This window comes from Musa acuminata, chromosome BXJ3-8 (assembly GCF_036884655.1).
Source record: "Musa acuminata AAA Group cultivar baxijiao chromosome BXJ3-8, Cavendish_Baxijiao_AAA, whole genome shotgun sequence".
Classification (NCBI taxonomy): domain Eukaryota; kingdom Viridiplantae; phylum Streptophyta; class Magnoliopsida; order Zingiberales; family Musaceae; genus Musa; species Musa acuminata.
The window spans coordinates 41425127-41445550 of record NC_088356.1 but is presented as its reverse complement, the minus strand read 5'-3'; the positions used below and the strand labels follow the sequence as shown (position 1 = coordinate 41445550).

Below are 20424 nucleotides of genomic sequence, written 5' to 3'. Positions count from 1 at the left end.
CTAACTAGGAAGGCCCCTATTGAGTCTACGACATGGTCCGAGAAGGGACCTACCGACAAGAGACTATGGAGGGAAACCACCTGCTAAGAACGTGGAGCGCGGTGAATCTAAAAAAGTTTTACCTGTAAAAGAAGTGAGTCAGGGTGCAGGGAAGACACATGTTGTACGAAGCATGCACATCCACAATCGGAAAAGACAAGTTAGAATTCCAAAATAAGAGTTTTTTCTGATGAAAAAGAAATACACATTGTGGTCGGGCGATACAGTTCCAAAACTCGACCCGACCAAAGCAAAAGAAAAAAGGGAAAGCCCTTAGTTCGGAGGAGTCTCGGGCCCATCATCAAAGGGGATGTTCGCCAGCATATCAATGTCCTGATCCTCCGGGTGCTCGGCAAACGGGTCTGACTCGAGTTCTAGGTCTGGGTACCTCGCTCGAAAGCGAGCACAAGCCACCCGATACCCGAACTCATATGTGCCCCGCCCTGACCTCACCAGGCCGCGTTCGAACCCGGCAGACGCCTTGTACTCAGCGATTGCCCCCTCGATCTTCTGGGATAGCACCAGCTGCTCCTCCTTTAGGACCTCTTCAGTGGCCCAAGCCGAAGACCTGGTGGTCTCGACATCGTGGGAGAGGGTCAGCAGCTCGTCATCCAGTGTCCGGATGCTTGACTAGCTTTCCTCCAGCTCGGTCTTCAAACAGCTCACCTCCTCATCCAAGGTCGAGGTGCGCTCTTTGGTCGCAGCAACTGCCTCCGGGTTGCCCCCCCGACCTTTAGCTCCAGGTTCTCCAGGCGAAGGGCAGCATAGACATTCGACTGACACTCGATCACCCGCCCGGCGTCGAGAACCCGATCGATCAGCTCCATGGTGTAGTGTTGGCCCTGCATAAAGATTGGCGTTAGGACCCACACAAAGAAGGATCGAGCAAGGAAAGAAAACCACCACCTACCCAGACAAGCGACTTGGCTGCCCGATCAGCCAGCACTTCCGAGGGGGAGCAGTAAAGATCCTTCGCCATGGCCGAATGAAGCACCCCTCAAATGAACCCTTGGGCGGTTGGCCCGTCACCCAAGATGCGACTGTCGGCCTTGAGAGTCGCCCATCGAGAGGCGTAAGGGGTTCCTGGCTCCCCGGCTGGAAGGTTGGCCATGTTCGGGGCCTGGTACTGCTCGCCTTCAGCTTGTAAACGAACGCGGCACAAATCCCGCATTGACGTCGAGCGTGCCGGCGCACTCCTGGAAGGGTCACCATCTCACGACTCGACCGCCCCCTTCCCCCTCGTGCTCCCCGAACCCTCGCCTTGGGGAGCAACCTTGGACGATTCCATGATGGCGCTCGCGCGAGTAGTCGGGTTTGTAGGTGTCCTATGGACCAAGGTCTTCGTCTTCTTCGGAGGGTGACCCGCTGTCGAAGACCTTGGCATCCTCTTTGGTGTGCCCTCCTATGGGACACCCCCAGCTCTGGAACCCTCCCCGTCCCAAGGCAGTGGCACAGTGGCCTTGGCACTAGGCATCTTCTTCATCGATCGAAGATCCACCATCTCTGCAAAAAATATCGATCGGTCATATAGTTTAGGATGAAGGACTGAAGCAAAGGTGATGGCAACCATTCTGGAAGGGATTTAAAAAGGGCAGGCTACTCCGCTACGAGACGATGAGTGGGCTTCCCGAGGAGAGAGATAGTTGCAATATTTAAAACCCATCATAATCCCTCAGATCCGCTAGATTCGTCAGCCTCAGAGCCCCCGCCAGAGGTGTCTCATCACCCAAAAGCTCCCGCTAGAGGCCATTCGAAACAAAAAGTCTCCTGCCAGGTCCCGTGTCGCTCCACCTGGCTCACCACGTGGCATGATGGCATCCGAGCAAAACCCGGTGCATCGCCCAACGACGCCACCCAGCCTTCAGTCCTAGCTCCTGCCTGGGTCGCTCTAGATCGGTTCCCGTCTTGTGACCCGTCAACACCAAAACCTAAGCCCGAGTTCAGCCACTCGGCCCACAGGTCCAGCTCCTGCCCGGGTCGCTCCAGATCATTTTCTGACTTGTGACTCGCCGGTAGCAAAACCTGAGCTCGAGTTCAGCCACTCGACCCACAGGTCCATCTCCTGCTTGGGTCGCTCTAGATCGGTTCCCGACTTATGACCCGCCGACATCCAATCCGGAGCTTGAGTTTAGCCACTCGGCCCACAGGTCCAGCTCCTGCTCGGGTCGCTCCAGATCGGTTCCCGACTTGCAACCCGTCGACACAAAAACTTGAGCCCGAGTTCAGCCACTCGGCCCATAGGTCTAGCTCCTGCCCAAGTCACTCTAGATCGGTTCCCTACTTGCGATCCACCGACACCAAAACCTGAGCCCGAGTTCAGCCACTCGGCCCACAGGTCCAGCTCCTGCCCGGGTTGCTCCAGATCGGTTCCCGACTTACGACCCGTCGGCACCAAAACCTGAGCCCGAGTTCAACCACTCGGCCCACAGGTCCAGCTCCTGCCCGGGTCACTCCAGATCAGTTCCCAACTTGTGACCCACCGGCACCAAAACCTGAGCCCGAGTTCAGCCACTCAGCCGACAGGTCCAGCTCCTGCCCAGGTCGCTCTAGATTGATTCCCGACTTGCGACCCTTCGGCACCAAAACCTGGGCATGAGTTCAGCCACTTGGCCCATAGGCCCAGTCTTCAACCAAGTCGCTCTAGCTCGATCCTCAACTTGCGACTCACCAATCCTCTACCGAGCCGCTCTAGCTCGACCCTCGACTTGTGATTTGCCAATCCTCTACTGAGTCGTTCTAGCTCGACCCTCGACTTGCGACTCGCCAATCTTCTACCAGGTCGCTCTAGCTCGATCTCCGACTTACGACTCGTTAGATCTCTTATCGAGTCGCTCCAGCTCGATCTTCGACTCGCAACTCGTTGGCCCTAACTCCGAGCCGCGTCAAACTAGTTATCTGACTTACAACACGTCGGTCTCATCTCATCTGGTCCCAGCCGCCCAATCAATGGAGCCAACCTCTCCCGAGGCACGGGACGCCGCACCTCCAAACTGTCTCGCGATGGGCCAATCCAACTTTCCCTCATAAGCAACCAATGCCTTCGCGACGTTCCGACCCAAGCATCCCTCTCATCCCCTTAGGGACCCCACTGATAACAGAGAGATTTTCTCTGATAAAAGAGAGATATCCTCAACTGCATAGCAGATGAGATTTCCTCAACTGCATGAGGAAATCTCTCTGCTCAGTTAAAGAAATATCCTCTTTCACTATGTATAAATAGACTTCACATTATACTACTTGAAGTGTGCCTTTTGCTTTATCCTTATAATTTCATTCTTCATTATCTCATTCTATCATGGTATCAGAGCGGCGTTCTCCTCCTTGAGTCTTTCAACCTCACCCATCAGCTTCACGGCAAGCCATGGAAGCTGTTGCTGCATCATCATCAAACCACCGCAGTCATCCACCTCTCACTTCCCACCTTTCATCGCCGCCAGCGCCCCGTCACTAACCCTCTACTCCAGATCTGCTCTGCTTCCGCGCGCTGGTCCATCGACCAGCTCCTGGCCTTCTTCCTCCAACGCCTCTGCCACCGCTGTCCTCGACTCCGGCAACATTATCCTCACTGCTTCCGAGAGGACCTTCTGGGTGTAGGCCTCCCAGCAACCCTCATCCCCTTCAAATTATCCAACGGTGGTAACTACGCATCATGGCGTGCTCAATTCTCTAATATATTATTTGGCTATGATCTTTTAGGCTATGTCGATGGTTCTCATCGTTGTCCACCGGCGATGCTCAACATCCCAGGCGCATCCGATCCAGTACCAAATCCGGATCACAAACTATGGTTACGCCAGGATCGCCTCATCCTTCAAGCAATTCAAGCCTCGGTCGCTGGATCTCTTGCCCCACTCATTTCTTCATGTGACACTGCTGCCGAAGCTTGGTGCAAGTTGCAAACCACCTTGGCCAATCGTTCTCGCACTCGCATGCTTAGTCTCCTATCCAGCCTCATGAAGATAAAACAAGAGGGAAGTAATATTGCTGATTATCTACATAACATAAAGGTTATCATCGATAACTTGGCCTTGGTAGGTCATTCCCTCAGCAATGAAGAAGTTACTGTTCATATCCTCAATGGCCTCGGAGACGAGTACAAGGAATTGGCAGCAGCAATACGGGCGCGTGATTCACCAATCATATTCGAAGAACTTTACGACAAGCTGATTGACTTTGAGATATATCTCAAGCGCGAGGACAAACCGCCAGGACCATCCATCACAGCTCAAGTCACTCAAAAAAGGAGGGGCAATTCGTATAACAAGATTGTCAACAAAGGTTTGATCAAGACACCTTCTGAACCTTTGAGCTCTAAACCAACCATTCCTCCTCCTCATCCTCAACATTCCAATCACAACAACCAAGGTGGCTCCTTCAATCAACCGCAGTCCTGGCGCCCTCACTACTCAAACCAACAAAGAATTGTTTGCCAACTATGTGATAAAGTCGGTCACTCTGCAAAGGTCTGTCGATCTCGACCCAGACTTCCTGCTCAATCACATTGGCCTCAAGCAAATCTCACGACTACTCCAACGACTAGTGATCATAATTGGATTGTGGACTCTGGCGCATCCCACCACATCACTTCAGATCTCCAGAACTTGTCCATCCACAACAACTATGGTGGCACTGAGGACATCATCATCGGTGACGGTAAAGGAATTCCTATTACTCATACGGGTTCTACACTGCTTAATTCACCTACCACAACCTTTACACTCGATGATGTTTTATGTGCACCTTACATCAAACGAAATCTCATTTCCGTTTCTCAATTTTGCAAACAAAATAATACCTCCATTGAATTCTTTCCTAACTCTTTTCTTGTTAAGGATTTGAGCACGGGGGCATCATTGGTCCAAGGCCAGAGTAAGGACAATGTTTATGAATGGCCGTCACTTCCACAAATACAACAGCCCACTGCTTACTCCTCCGTTGCAGCTTCAATCGATGTGTGGCATCGGCGTCTCGGTCATCCCTCTCTCCCTATCCAAAATAAATTACTTTCTCGTTATTCTCTTCCTACTCTTACAAATAATCGGGTTGTTACTTATTGTGATGCTTGTCTTCATAATAAAAGTCATAGACTTCCTTTTAGTGTTTCCTCTATATCATGTTCTAAACCATTTGAAATTATTTATACTGATGTTTGGGGCCCTACTCCTGTCACTTCTTTTGACAAGTTTAGCTTTTATGTTATTTTTGTCGACTATTTTACTAAATACACATGGCTCTATCCTCTTCGTCATAAATCAGAAGTTTCAAAAGTCTTTACCAACTTTAAAAAGCTGGTTGAAAACTTCTTTCAGTCTACAATTAAAACAGTCTACTCTGATGGTGGAGGTGAATTTCAAGCCCTCACATCCTACCTCTCAACCTGTGGCATCCAACACCTTAAGTCACCCCCACACACTCCTCAACTAGTTGGCTCTGCTGAACGTAAACATCAACATATTGTAGAAACTGGTCTCACACTTCTACATCAAGCCTCCATGCCACCAACTTTTTGGTCTGCCGCCTTTCAAACTGCTGTCTACCTTATTAATCGTTTGCTCACTCCAGTTCTTCAATACTAGTCTCCATTTGAAAAACTATTTTCCAAATCCCCAAACATTCAAAAACTCAGAATATTTGGTTGTTTATGTTATCCGTGGCTACGTCCCTATGCCCCACACAAGTTAGCGCCAAGATCTAAAGCTTGCATCTTCATAGGATATTCTCTTGAGCATAATGCCTTTCGGTGCTACGAACCACAATCTCAAAAAGTCTTTATTTCACGACATGTTGTTTTTGTTGAATCTGCCTTTCCATTTCACACCACTCCGATAAATATTCATTCTTGGAGTATACATTCGATCCCCTCAAACGAACCTCCTCCCACACCATCCAGTCCTATTGTTGAAGATCCACACTCTTTTGTTATCCCAGTTCAACAACTCTCCACTCCCCCCATTCCTTCTCCCCTTCCTTCTTCACAAGTCTCCCCTACCACTGAAGTCGTCTCCTCAGAAACACAACAACTTTCTTTACCTAGTGCCATCGATGTATCTCAACCTCTCTTGCATCCTGTCGATGCCTCTCCACCACTCTTACCAATAACACAACCTGCAGTTCCTAGCCATCCAATGACAACACGCTCAAAAAGTGGTATCTTTAAACCACGTCAGGTTCTCGACCTCCATACTATCACCAATTCTTCTCTTGAGACTAGTGAACCCACCACAATTACTCAAGCACAAAAATCTTCACATTGGCGTCAAGCTATGTGTGAAGAATATGATGCTCTTCTACATAACTCCACATGGACTCTTGTACCTTCTCATCCTGCACAAAATATCATCGGGTGTAAATGGGTATTCCGAATTAAGCGAAACCCCGACGGGTCCGTTGCTCGATATAAAGCACGATTAGTAGCCAAAGGGTTTCATCAACGACCTGGAGTTGATTTTACAGAGACTTTTAGTCCTGTAGTTAAACCCACAACAATTCGGCTTATTCTAAGTTTGGCCATCTCCAGAGGTTGGAACTTACGACAACTGGACGTTAACAATGCTTTTTTACAGGGGACTCTAACTGAAGATGTCTTTATGCAGCAACCCCCTGGCTTTGTTCATCACCAGTATCCGAGACATGTTTGTAAATTACAAAAAGCCATTTATGGTCTCCGTCAAGCTCCCAGAGCTTGGTATACTGAACTTGGATCGTTTCTGCTATCAATTGGCTTCATCAACTCCAAGTCTGACACCTCTCTATTCCTCCGACAACATCATGGCAATACAATATATCTTCTAGTTTATGTAGATGATATTATTGTTACCGGCAATGATCCCTTGGAGGTTCAGACATTTTTAAATCAATTGGCTGATCGATTCTCCCTCAAAGACTTAGGACCACTGAGCTACTTTCTGGGAATGGAAGCAACATTTACATCTTCCGGTCTCTTCCTCTCTCAAAGAAAGTATATTCAAGACTTATTATCAAAGACAAATATGCAGGATGCGAAAGTAGTTGCTACTCCTCTCTCTACTGGTGAATCACTCAAATTATGTGATGGCAGCCCTACCACGGACTCAACTCAATACCGGCAAGTACTAGGCTCCTTACAATACTTGGCTCTCACCCGTCCAGATATCTCATTTGCAGTCAATAAATTGTCTCAATACATGCACCAACCTTCTGCTATACATTGGTCTGCGGTTAAACGAATTTTGCGATATCTTAAAGGGACCCTTAATCATGGTCTCTTTCTCCGCAAAACCACTCAACTTCATCTCCATGCCTTTGCTGATGCTGATTGGGCGGGAAACTTTGATGATAGAACCTCCACGTCAGGGTATGTCATCTTTCTTGGGTCTAATCCAATCAGCTGGAGTTCTAAGAAGCAAAAGACAGTAGCTCGGTCTACAACTGAAGCTGAATATCGTGCTATTGCTACCACTGCTGCTGAACTCAACTGGATCACAAATCTTCTCAAGGAACTCAAAGTTAGCTTTACTCATACTCCCACAATATATTGTGACAATGTTGGAGCTACCTACTTATGTGCCAATCCAGTGTTCCACTCGCGCATGAAACACATCGCCATCGACTTTCACTTCGTGCGAGATCAAGTTGTCAGACATCAACTTCGTGTCTCTCATGTCCATGCGGCTGATCAACTTGCAGACTCACTCACGAAGCCTCTAGCCCGCAAACTATTTTTGTTTCATCGATCCAAGATCGGTATCCTTGACAGGAGCTCGATCTTGCGGGGGCATGATAACAGAGAGATTTTCTCTGATAAAAGAGAGATATCCTCAACTGCATAGCAGATGAGATTTCCTCAACTGCATGAGGAAATCTCTCTGCTCAGTTAAAGAAATATCCTCTTTCACTATGTATAAATAGACTTCACATTATACTACTTGAAGTGTGCCTTTTGCTTTATCCTTATAATTTCATTCTTCATTATCTCATTCTATCACCCACGACGTGCCTTGGGTTGCTGGGGGGAGGGGGGGCGTGGTGTGGTGGGTGTTGGTTGGGGGGGTGGAAGAGAAGTGATAAGATATATTTTCGGTCAAAGACACGTCACAACTGATGCAACGCCGTACCGATGCCGGGTCAGCAAGGGGAGCACCCCCACACGCTAAGACAGAATCTGTACTGATGCTGAGTTAGCAAGGGGAGCACCCCCGCACGCTGAGTCAGAATCAGTACCAAGGCATTGTTTGGCATGTCCCGTCCTGGAAGCTCGGGGCGGCGTCGTCTTACGCCGTCCCGCGCGTCCCGGGATAGCGATCTCATAGTACCGTCTCATCCCCCAAGGATCAACCACCACACCAAACCCGCGTGCGACTGGTCCTCGTACAATAATATAAAAGCCCCTGGTCGGCATCCGGCCAGAGAGAGAGGAAAATGGAGAGAAGAGAAACACAACTACTGACTTACTCGTCGGAGGGGCCAAAGTCGAGAATCACCCGATGGGGGCCATTTTTGTATGTAAGCGGCTACTCCCGAGCCACGAGCGTCTCGACCTGGGAATCGTCATCCAGTGAACGAAGGCGGGCTGCCGACCAGCTCGGGAACGGAGAGACGCTGTTTAACGCTGACGGTGCCCGGATCGAGAAACACTAATCAACATCCTGTCGCGAGGGCCCCACCTATCTTGGCGTCCAACTCAACCGATAGAAGACTCTCGATATCGACTCGTGAACCGAGCCATGCTGACTCACCAGCCACGGCACATTTATTCACATGATCACTTGTGTAGAGCCACACGGGGCATCGAAGTGGCCGATGATGGCCCCCGACACAAACAAGTAGTAGAGTAGAAACGAAGCATGAACGGGGAAAGGGTCGGCTGGGGCAGTGATTTCAGAGGGTTTAGGAGCAGTGGAAACCATCAAGTGATTACTCGATGATTATGCATCTTATCGCTATGTATTTTGGCAAGAGAAACCCTTGCAAATATGTCTTTGTTTGTAGTTCTCTCTCTCTCTCTCTCTCTCTCTCTCTCTCTTTTAAAGCATCCAACGCTTTTCACAATAATAGGATTTGAAATGAACAAAAGGATCGTTTTTTACTCACCGAAAATTAAAATATGTTTTCTTGCTGTTTTTATTTATTGCTTGTAGATTACTAAATTTAATTGAGCGTAGGAAGACAAACATCTAAAGGGTGGGTTTTCAATCAGCACTGCGATTTCAAATATATTCCTTTTATTGCATTAGGCTTCTCCTTACTTTTTCACAGTATGCATCAAACGTTAAAGAAAAATAATTTAATAAATATATCCATTTTTTTAAAAAATAACAATTTGAGAATTAATCGAATAAAAGAAGAGAGGTTGAAACCATTCTTAATAATGAGCTTTGATTATGATATCATATCAATATTATTTTGAATTTGGTAGAAATAGGGTGTATACGAACATGAACAAATTTGGTAGAATTTGGCTCGTAATTTAACGGCACGGACAAACTTTTATATCGCTTCGCGTGCCGTTGAATTGAATTGAGACATCAGAGCCGCAGATCCAACGGACACCAGAGACCCTCCCCGAGGCTTTCCGAATCTTGGCGCACCCTTTGGCCGGCCGGCCGAGAGGTTTAAAAGTTGTCCCTCGGTTTTCCCCTCGTTTTCGTCCGCTTTTGTCGTAAAAAAACACTCCAAGCCTGCTAAAGACCGAGAGGAAGAGGAGATCGATTCGATCCGGCCTCCCATGGCGTCGCAGGGAGATCGCGAGAGCTTTGTCTTCATCGCCAGGCTCGCTGAGCAGGCCGAGCGCTACGATGGTGCGGATCGCATTCCCCCTCCCCTTTCCATGTCTCCAAACCCTAGGTCTGTAGAGGCGCGATCGGATCCTCAAATTAGGGCCTTGGTGATTTTTTCTGGCGCAGATATGGTGGACGCTATGAAGAAGGTGGCGAAGCTCGATGTCGAGCTGACCGTGGAGGAGCGAAACCTGCTGTCGGTGGGTTACAAGAACGTGATCGCGGCGCGGCGGGCCTCGTGGAGGATCCTCTCCTCGATAGAGCAGAAGGAGGAGGCCAGGGGGAATGAGCAGCATGTCAAAAATATCAAAGAGTACAGACATAAGGTGGAGGTAGAGCTCTCCGGCGTCTGTAGCGACATTATGACTCTGATCGACGAGCATCTCATCCCATCTTCGTCCGCTGGGGAGTCGTCGGTCTTCTACTATAAGATGTGCGCCACATCTGAGATATTGTGTGAACCTGCGGAAGTTTCTGGTGATTGACCTTTTCTTTTTTTGGCTTGACTATAGGAAGGGAGATTATTATCGCTACTTGGCAGAATTTATGACTGGAAATGAGAGGAAGGAGGCTGCAGATAACTCCCTGAAAGCATACGAGGTGGTACTTTCTTTTAGATTGGACTCTTAAATTTTTAGTTTTGCTTTTTGACCCTAGATCTGGTTCCTGTGAAATTCACTGCTTTAAGTATCGATAATTTTATTTTCTGTTCGTAAAATCATATTTTGTTATGCTTCTATGTCAGAGTCATCTATCTGCAGTGTTTGATATCCATTCTTATGCAATTGATATTAGTTAACTGACTTGATCTTGTGTTTTCAGAGAATATTATGTTCTGTTCTCTTGTGATCTTCTGGTTGATGTTAGATAAATGAATTTATCTTGTTCATTATAGAAGCAGAACTTGTTTCAATTCTGTTATCTTCTGGCTTTCTTATAGTTAGATAAGTTTCTATCTAATGCCATGCGTTCTCTTCCTTTGTGTCTCTTCATTCTCTTCCTTTGTGTCTCTTCATTCTCTTGAACTTTCTTATTGGGATTAATGAAAATCGCATTTGATGAACCTCTTGTTGAAGAAAATGATCTAACTTTATTTATAAAATACCCAGGGTTACGAGATAAGAGAAAGAGTGCTTGCAGAAAACTTTTTTGTGGTCTGATAAATAGTCCTATGCCCAGGTGAAGACGCATAATGAGATGTTCTCTAAAATAGAGGTGATATAATAATGGTACTGGATCCCCAAAATATACGGTTCTCTCACCATGTAACTATATGCAAAAGCCACATGCGCAAAGAGATATCATAGCGCCGATGTGTGTCATATCCATTGATTCATATAATCAAGACCTGAATCTCATGCTGCTCCTTGTCATGCTATTGTTCAAGTTGCAAAAAGGTGGCATGACACTAATATAGAAATTCAAAATATATGCTATATAATTTATTGGTTACCAACCAACGGAAAGGTAGCTCAGCGCATGCGGCATGCAAACTCCCTCGTGCGTAGAGGGGCTGCTTTCATAATTTGAACATGTATCACTTGGGGTGCAATGCTATAAAATCTACTAGGGTTTGATTGAAACAGAATACTGATGTAAACCGAGTCATGATAGAAGTTAACTTTCCCAGAGTGAAACTTTTGACATGGAAAATTATATGTATATTGAAGAATCTTATCCTATTTTAACCTGTCTCAATAATTGTATATTCTATGAAATGTTGTTCATCAATCTAGAATTGTATTGTTGGGAAGTTGCACAAATATTTAGCACGAACAAAGTTATATGGATCTTTGCTCAGGACACCTATCTTATTATCATGTGTCATTTTGACAATCTCATATTTTGGTTCCTAAAATTATGCTTAGAGAAATGATTCTAAAGAATTAAGTTACTTAGATATATAAGGTTAGCATATCAACCTATATCCAGTCTATTATTCAGATTTAATCTGCTACTGGTTGATTGGTTTGATTTCTATTTTACAAGTTTGTCTTTTTTTCCATGGTTTATTGCTATTCAATACTAGTTAATGGGAAACCAATTTTGTTGTTTGTCAGTCTTGACTATACTTTTAGTTAGTGCATACTGTGTTTATCCTGGAACAACTGATTGAGATTTGCTATAGTAGGTTCACTTTTTAATCACATTAAAAATAAAAATGAAAACAATGTGTTGCTGTCATGAATTTTCTGAACATCTTAAACTAACATTTTGAACTTGTAAACAGGCAGCTACCAGTACAGCTGAGGCAGATTTGTCTCCTACACACCCAATTCGACTGGGTTTGGCATTGAATTTTTCTGTCTTCTATTATGAGATCATGAACTCACCTGAAAGGTAGGTAGGACCTGCTGCTGTTTTGGTTATTAGACATCTTTCTGTTCTTTTTATTTTTCTTTGCTGCAGATTTCATTTTGTTAAAATCTGTTATCAGGGCATGTCACCTTGCCAAACAAGCTTTTGATGAAGCAATTTCTGAGCTTGATACATTGAGTGAGGAATCATACAAAGACAGCACATTGATTATGCAACTTCTGAGAGATAATCTCACGTTGTGGACTGCTGACATCCCCGAGGATGGAGGTAATAGAAGTTCTAGTGCTGGAGTGATTACCAATTCCCGTACTGATCATGTTGCATTCTGATTTTATTTTTTCACACTATTGCATGGTATATCAGCATGTCTACAGCTATACATAAGCTTAAGGCATAGAACTGTTCTGTGTGGCATTATTTATCATCTTTCTTATATATGAAGGTATATTATAGACTATTTCAGAGCAAAGATGCACATAGCACCCCCAAAAAGAGGCGGGAAAATTAGACCCTTTAATTATATTTTAAGAATTCATGTTAATGTGGGAAATACATCCAGATTAGACATGACTTGATTTTGCAAGATATACAAAATCTTTTTGCACTTATGTGGACTTAAAAAAGGTGCCCCATATCTATCTCATTGATTATTGGGATCGAATCGGAACTGATAAAGGAATATTGAAAATCAACACCTCAGGTTCATAAAACTACCAGTAGAATTCCATAATTTCTTAGATCCAACTAAATCTGCTGCATAATCATGAAATATTTGGTTCCTTTGCTGAATTCCATTGTTTTAGAAGTAGCTATTTGTTTCCAGTATTTCATCAGCAGATGACGTCTAGAAGGACACGCTGCATATAAATAATGTAAACAGCCATTTTGTGAGATATCTTTGCAACACTAAGCTTTAAGTTATTCAAACTTATCCATATTCCTGTATAAGATTGTGATGCCAACAATACTCTTTGTTTTTGAAATAATTATGTCATTTTTCTCTGATGACTAATTATGTGTAGTCATGTTTGTATGGCACATTCTCATCAAGCATTTATTACTTGGTGCTAAAATATTATGATTTATATCTCATACTGTCACATTTAGTTGTATTTGTCTTAGTTTCTCAAACAATGTTGTCTCTTTTCTATTTTTAAAGTAGCAAATTCAGAAATAGTGTCAACTGGGCTTTGAGGATTCGAATGCAGGTGCTTGCTCTTCATTGGCTGAATGAAAGTCTTTATCTCATTCTGTAGAAAAGGAACTTGTGCATAATATATATGGCTTTTGGCAGTGAGATAAGCACAGATAAGATCCTGCTATTTGATAGGATTTGAGTGAAATGATGATTTTCTTTGGATTTATTATGCCAAATATTTGATGGTGCTGTAGGTATATCTCAACCTTTACCAGATGAAACTATACAAAATTCTTGTGGTCTTTTGTGTTCGTGAGATCATTTAGGGAAGCGTGGATTCTTAATGACATTCTATGCATGTTTGATCTATTTTTGGAATGTTACGGTGCCAAAATGAATTAACAAAAGCAAAAAAACCTCTATTTTCGTATATCATTTGCTATTTTGCTGAAATATCATATATATATATATATATATATATATATATATATATATAAACTGAAAATAATTGATTTTCTTTTATAATTATCTCCTGATTGCTGTTGTTCTTGTTGACCATTGCAGAGGAATATGCAAAGAGTGGCGCAGGTGAAGATGCACAGGTAGTTGTTATGTTTAATTTTATGGCACAAATTTGTAATTTTAGAAAATTCATGCTAAGCTTTCTAGTGTACGTATCTTCTTTCACTATTTAATGCTCGGCAAACAAAATTTTGCAGAGAGTTTGAGCCAAGGCAGGGCTAAGAGAGCAGGGATCAGTCGTCACCGTGGACTTATTGTGGCATATCCTCGTTGCAGATAATTTTCAATCGCTAGCTTTCTTTGGTGTGCCTGTCTGTGTCATAGTTGGAAGTTGATCCCAATGGAATGGCTTGAAATTGACTCTTTTATCTGCAGCTGATTCCATCTTTGTCATCAATGTGGCTGTGTTTTAATTGTTGCCTTGCAGCGTCGCCTACTTTGTTTGTGGTCAATAGCTTTCATTTTCAGCCATATGAAATGAACGGATCTGATCTAACGCAAATGTATTCCGCTAAGCCTCTCTCTATTTGCAGTACTGTTTGTCCTCTCAGCCTTACATTTTCTTCTTGACGGTGGGTCATTTTGAGGTATATGAATACCTTATTATGAGCTGACACGACAAGAGAAGCTGTCACGGATCATAGCACTGTTCAACTTCGAGGGGTTCAACCGAGAAGCTCTCTCTCTATTTATCTCGTTCCGTGTAAACTTGGGTTGCGTGGACTCTTGGGTATTTGTTTGTTCAACGGCACCGCGGCCATGGATGATCGAGGTGGAAGCCCAGCTTGAAACGCTTAGAGCAGTCTGTTAAACCACAGTGGAGGACATCGATGTCATTACGACACGATCACGCTGTTGACCAACGGACAGTGATATTGTGTAATTCTTGTAGGTGTGCAGTGAAAAGTTGACTTGACTGACCAAACTAAACAATGTTCTATTTACGGAGTCAAAAACAATGAGCAAGATTAGAGATGTTCTCGACATTTTTCATGCCACAAAATCTTTCTCCCGAGTTCCAAGTTACTTGACAATACCGATCGAAACACACGAGGATGACGTCAGCAAACGAGTGTAGTGGAGTCCCTATTGGGGAATGTAGCCTGCGTCGACGGCGACAGGGGATCAACAATAATATATATATACAAGCAAAGCTATTCATCTCTCTCCCCGTTCACAATCATTCCCTGAATCCTTTCTCGTTCTTCCAAGGGGATCGTACGACCCGAACGCCTCGGTCCGGCCCCTTTTTGTTTTTTGCCTTCCCCCTCCTTCCACCTGTCTTTTTGCCTCGGTTCTCCTCTCTCGTCCCCTGTCCTCTTCGCTCGCCTCTCCTCGTGGTGGTGCTCTCTCCCGCTCTCACTCTCCGGTTCTCCCTGGCTCCAAAGGTACGTTTTTTTGTTGTCGAATTTTTAGCTTTCGGGACCCGGGCCAAGAAGCTGGAGGATGGAGGATGGAGGATGGAGTCAGTGAGGCAGAGGGGTGATTTTGATTGACGGGTTGTTTCTTGTTCTTGGCTTCGTGCCTATTCATTGATTAATTCATCGGAGAGGGTTTGACGTGGGATCGATGCGGGTTTTGATGCCCAGAGAGGCGATTCAGGGTTTCTTTTCGGTTATTTTCTTTCTTTTTCTATCTTAGAAAGGTGTTCCATTCCGATATGCAGGCTTTGGGGATTCGTGATGGACATTGGAATCTCGGAAGTGGGATGGAGGCTCGCTGGAGTTTCCCTCTGCGATCCTGAGTGAAGAGCTAGGGTTTGGGAGATTGGATTGTTGTGATTTGGCATATCTGGGAGGAAGATGCATTCTTGGAGTGGAATTAGAATTTATTGTTACTGTTCCTTCATAGGATTTCCGTACGGCTGATAGATTTGAGGAATAAGCGAAAGGGGAAAAGGGATTACTTCTGGGGAGCTCTCTTTAACTTTTTGTTGGTATCTCTTCTGTCGGTGGGGGATTTGATGGGGAATAACATAAGGAGGAGGAGGCAGATGGTGGATGAGAAGTACACGAGGCCGCAGGGGATGTATCGGCATAGGGAGATCGATTATAAGAAGCTGAGGAAGCTCATTCTTGAGTCCAAGTTGGCGCCTTGCTACCCAGGCCTCGAGGAGTATGCTTACGATCTCGAAGAGTGTCCCATCTGCTTTCTGGTTCGTGTCCTCTGTTTGTACCACTACCATCACTGTGCTTCTTTGTTTCTTGATTGATAACTGTCGAGAATTTTAGTTCACGAAGCCTCATCTACTGGCGTGCTTGATGAAATCTCGGATATCTTGATGACATTTTGTTGTTTTGTTTTCAGTATTACCCAAGTCTTAACCGCTCAAGGTGTTGCATGAAGGGCATATGCACAGGTACTTCAGTTTTCCCTTTTCCCTTTTCTCTTTTTTTATGTCGAAGAATATTTTCTTTCAGATTTCTGGATTGTCTGTATCCATGTCTTTTTCGTTCCATCTCTCGAGCTGGATTCTTCTGCAGAGTGCTTTCTTCAGATGAAACCACCACATTCAACTCGCCCATCACAGTATCCTTTGTCTCATTTGTTGATGGACCTGATTCTTATTGTAGCCTATCCTTAATTAACCCTTCTAAATGATTTCTACTTAACATAAAAGATGCCCCTTCTGTAAAACTTCAAACTATGCGGTGGAATACCATGGTGCAAAGACGAAAGAGGAAAAGGGCGTGGAGCAAGTCGTAAGTTCTTTACCATATTAGCCTGACATACATCTTGAAATTTGCAAGTGTTCTGTTCCTTGTAAAATAGGTCTTCTTCACCATTGGTTATGCCTATGTGCAGGAAGAGCAGAAGGTTATAGAAGCACAGATAAGGATTCGACAGCAAGAGTTGCAAGATGAAGCAGAAAGGACGAAGAAGAGACAAAACTTAAGTTCATCAAGCAGAACAATGACTCCAACAGATGTGGGACACCATGATATAAGTAATACTTCAACTTCAGGTCTGCTATGCGCTAAATTGTGCCTTTGCATTGTTTGACTGTGCTGTATATGTTTGTCAGGAGATGTTTCCCTTTAACTATTCTGTATTGTTTACTCAACAGTGCCATCTATGAAATGCTCAATACAATCGAGTGATCTTGGTTCACGTCAAGCCTCATGCTCTGCACCGGTTAGCACACGCCCTTCACAGTTAAGGCAGAATAGGTACACACAAGTGCAGTTGCATGTTTCTCAGGCTTCTATTTCTTAAATCCTACTTTTTTGACTGAAGTAATTGACAAAGACTTACAATCATGCATCCACACCTCATTGGTTGGCCTTGGTATAAGAAATTTACTTCTAGAGTCCATGCTTTTGCCCAAGAGCCCTTCGTTCTTCCAAATAGTCAAGATTTTGCCTTCCCTTTGCATATCCTAAAGATGAAAGATTCCCTATGCGAAACTTGAATGTTGGGTTGCTACATAAACCATGGGTCTGTCTGTGTTTATATCCTCAAGGGTTTTTCCTGAGCTTCAGTTCTGAATACAGGAGCTTGATATCATCCTTCATCAGCTAGTTCTATGACCATTGTTAGTCCAGCGCCACTCAGTATGGACCATAATTTTATCCATTATTGTCTAGTGTATGCACTGCAGGTGCTTACCGATCTTAACTTCATTGATAGGTGCAAATTAAGTTTTCTTAAAAAATCATGAATAAGGGGAAAAAATATTCATTGTCCGCAAGGTATGCAATTTCGAATAATACCGCCCGGTACGAACAGTACGTACCGGTCCGTCAGCTGACCGGTACATGAATCGTTCGTTACCGGACGGAACGATATATATATATATATATATATATATACCGAGCGGTATACCACTCGGTATACAATATCGTACCGTACCGAGCTAATGTCGAAATTCCGATACGGTACGAAATTGCGAACCTTGATTGTCCGTTCCAATAAAGAAAAGAAGATAGATTGTCTTATCTACTGATCCGATGGTACAAAGCTGAATTATAAAAGGTGTGAGTTTTCACTCTCTTCTATACATATTCACCTGTAAAAGCCTTTAATGGATTGGTGCCTCTCTTTCTTCTCCTCCTTTTTAACTTCGTTGTATACATGTGTAATTTCACTTCAATGCTATTTTGCCAGAACTTTTTGCCAATTATGGTGTTTTACCGAAATCTTTGGAGGCAAGGTAACTTGAGTTTGCTATTGAAGAAAACTAATATAGTCTAGTCTGGACAATAACCTTCTTTCAGATTTTTTTTTTTCTTAAATATATCTCAACTTAAAAAAAGAAATTAATGCTTATAATATGCTGCAGTCAATAATGTGAAAATGTTAAGAGATAAGATAATTTTGGTTCGCTCTTGATGGTCAAGTGAATGGTTGACCTTTATGCAGGATGTGATTGTCGTTACAGTTTTGTTTGTAGAAGAAAAATCCTTTTTACTTTTGAAGTTACAAGTTACAGAGCTTCTCCCAAAGGTTAAATTTTGTCTTAGTCGTTTAGCATCAACAATGGAACTTGCAGACTCCAAGGCATGGCTATTGTTAAATGTTATACTTCATAACAAATTTGTATTAGGTACTTCAAATTTGATCCAAAATAGTGGTATCTAGTTGATATGTCCATGTTTCTATCCTCTCTCTCTCTCTCTCTCTTCCCTTGTTGATTGTTGTCATCCATGAAAGGCTCATTTTACTCTTTTGTTGGATCATCTTGTTTGTTAGATTCTAATGGTCTACTTGCAATGTGCAATGTCTTGGTGAGAACTGCTTATGTCTATTAAGGATTCTTTTTTCTTGATGCACTTACCATTCAAGGTGCCGTTTTTTATGTTATTGGGATGTTCTTATCTGTTCATCTCATCTCTTATTTTAGATCTCTGTAAAATACAGGGATAATAACTTGGACCTGGATCTTGAGGATGTAATGGTCATGGAAGCAATTTGGCTCTCAATTCAGGTAATGCTATCTGATATTTTGAACTTGAAGAATTTTGAGCTAAATGTTTGGTAATTAAAGGCTACATCAAGTCTTTAACTTATAGCTGATGCTTCATTATTTTATCGATAACTTTACACATTTCTGAGTTTTGAAGTAGTCATTTGGATAAAACTTGTTACTTTTATGTAATGATAGATTAAGTGCAGTAATTTCTGCTTTATGGCTGTCTTAATTAGAATTTATGTCCGACGTAGTTCATCAGAGATCTATACATGAGGAACTTCAAATTACTCCTAAATATAATTACTGGTTGAACTACCCAACATTTTGAAAAGAATTACGACAGTCCAAAGAATTTAACTAAAGTGAAAAATTCATCTCTTTTAATTGCAAAGCATGTACGTATTGTGTGTTTAGGGACTATGTTTTGACCACACTACTTGTTTCTGAGGCTATAAGCACAACCACTTGCATTCACACCTTAGAGATACCTGAGGATATCCCTATGTGGAAGCATGCATTGATCCAGGGGTTATGTGTACATACTAGCAGTTCAACTTTTTCCATGATGTTATTGTGGAAAGGACATCTCTTGTTTGAACCGATGCCTACTAGGTTATCTCTGAGCGGAACCTGTAGCATGATCTGCTGCTGATTTCTTTCTTCTAATAGAACCCTGATTATTATTATTTATTATTATTATTATTCTTATTAACAGGAGCAGGGATCTCAAGGGAATCCAAGTTGTGTTGGCAGCTATTTGCCTAGACCATCCACCTCAGGAGAATGGCACAGTTCCCATGGAACAGCTCCTATGAGACCATCGTCGTCTGGTGGGTTGGCTTGTGCTGCTGCAGCCTTGGCCGAACGTCAGCATATGCATGGCAATTCTGCTGTTCATATGGCTATCGATAATGCTGCAGCTTGTGATATGCTCCAGCGGTCGGGCAGCTCATCTCCTGGAATTACAAGGTTTGTACACGATAATCCTTCAGGGCGCTGGACCGAGATATCACCCGACAATGGGAGGGAAGTACATGGCCAGGAGTTTGGTGAGTGTTTGGCCGACCACCAGTCAGAGGTGGCTGAAGCAGGAACCAGCTATAACGTCGAAACAGGGGCTATGACAGGTCCACTCTCAGAAGGTGTAAGCATCCCTCCAGGACATTTTGTTCCGGAAAGCTTTGAAGAGCAAATGATGCTGGCCATGGCTGTTTCACTAGCAGAGGCTCGAGCGAGAATGAGCAACCATGGAGTCAGCTTGCTATAGTTGTTAGCTAGCGGTCGGCAGTCATGACCAGCATCCTGCTTCATATGCTTTGGCATTTGTTTTGGGCCCTTCTGCATTTGTTTTTCTTTATATTGGCTGTTGTTTTGTCCCTTCATTGCTGGTTGTTTTCTTATATACATGTGCTAAGACAAGGGAAAAAAGAAAGAAAGCAAGATGTGGTGGTAAACCTTTAGTGGACTGCAGTCCAGTGTTCATTCAGGTCCAATTGGATGAAGGGCTGTGCCATTTATTTGTCTCTCGTTACATGAAGTTGAGCTTCGATGAAGCAATGTGCAGCGGGCCATCTCCAACAGCTGGGAGAGGGCTCTTTGTACATGGTAATAATAATTTGGAGGATGAAGGTGGAAGTTTGTGTTGTACATAGGAACATGAATTCAACATTTATTTGTAGCTACTATTCTTATTTGATCTGCATCGATCATATATTTTAACAAACTAGCTTTTTTTGCAT

General features: G+C 43.7%; 2 protein-coding genes across 6 annotated transcripts; both read left to right on the top strand.

The window, feature by feature from the left end:
- The first annotated feature begins 9655 nt into the window (after positions 1-9655).
- Positions 9656-14288, top strand: LOC135644640 (14-3-3-like protein B). Its single transcript, XM_065162401.1, has 7 exons — positions 9656-9815; positions 9921-10227; positions 10307-10394; positions 12025-12134; positions 12232-12380; positions 13816-13853; positions 13971-14288. The coding sequence occupies exons 1-7, from the start codon at positions 9743-9745 to the stop codon at positions 13977-13979; spliced, it is 774 nt and encodes a 257-aa protein (XP_065018473.1). The 5' UTR covers positions 9656-9742; the 3' UTR covers positions 13980-14288.
- Positions 14289-14934: 646 nt separating this feature from the next.
- LOC103974731 (E3 ubiquitin-protein ligase GW2) lies at positions 14935-20423 on the top strand. Of its 5 annotated transcripts, none has more exons than XM_065162842.1 (9): positions 14935-15161; positions 15440-15928; positions 16081-16132; positions 16194-16302; positions 16394-16475; positions 16579-16720; positions 16841-16928; positions 18634-18700; positions 19401-20423. In XM_065162842.1, exons 2-9 carry the CDS (start codon positions 15737-15739, stop codon positions 19950-19952), a joined length of 1284 nt encoding a protein of 427 aa, XP_065018914.1. In that variant the 5' UTR covers positions 14935-15161; positions 15440-15736; the 3' UTR covers positions 19953-20423. The 5 variants fall into 5 exon arrangements, with proteins under 5 accessions (XP_065018914.1, XP_009387883.2, XP_009387882.2 ...); XM_009389608.3 differs by having other exon boundaries at positions 14936-15161; positions 16841-16943; XM_009389607.3 differs by having other exon boundaries at positions 14936-15161; positions 16579-16738.
- Position 20424: the final 1 nt, after the last annotated feature.

Coding starts and splice junctions, on each gene's coding strand:
- LOC103974731 (XM_009389606.3), top strand. CDS start 15,737: ATGGGGAATAACATAAGGAGGAGGAGGCAGATGGTGGATGAGAAGTAC. Junction 15,929..16,080: donor AGTGTCCCATCTGCTTTCTG/GTTCGTGTCCTC, acceptor TTTTGTTTTCAG/TATTACCCAAGTCTTAACCG. Junction 16,133..16,193: donor CATGAAGGGCATATGCACAG/GTACTTCAGTTT, acceptor ATTTTCTTTCAG/ATTTCTGGATTGTCTGTATC.
- LOC135644640 (XM_065162401.1), top strand. CDS start 9,743: ATGGCGTCGCAGGGAGATCGCGAGAGCTTTGTCTTCATCGCCAGGCTC. Junction 9,816..9,920: donor GCAGGCCGAGCGCTACGATG/GTGCGGATCGCA, acceptor TTTCTGGCGCAG/ATATGGTGGACGCTATGAAG. Junction 10,228..10,306: donor TCGGTCTTCTACTATAAGAT/GTGCGCCACATC, acceptor GCTTGACTATAG/GAAGGGAGATTATTATCGCT.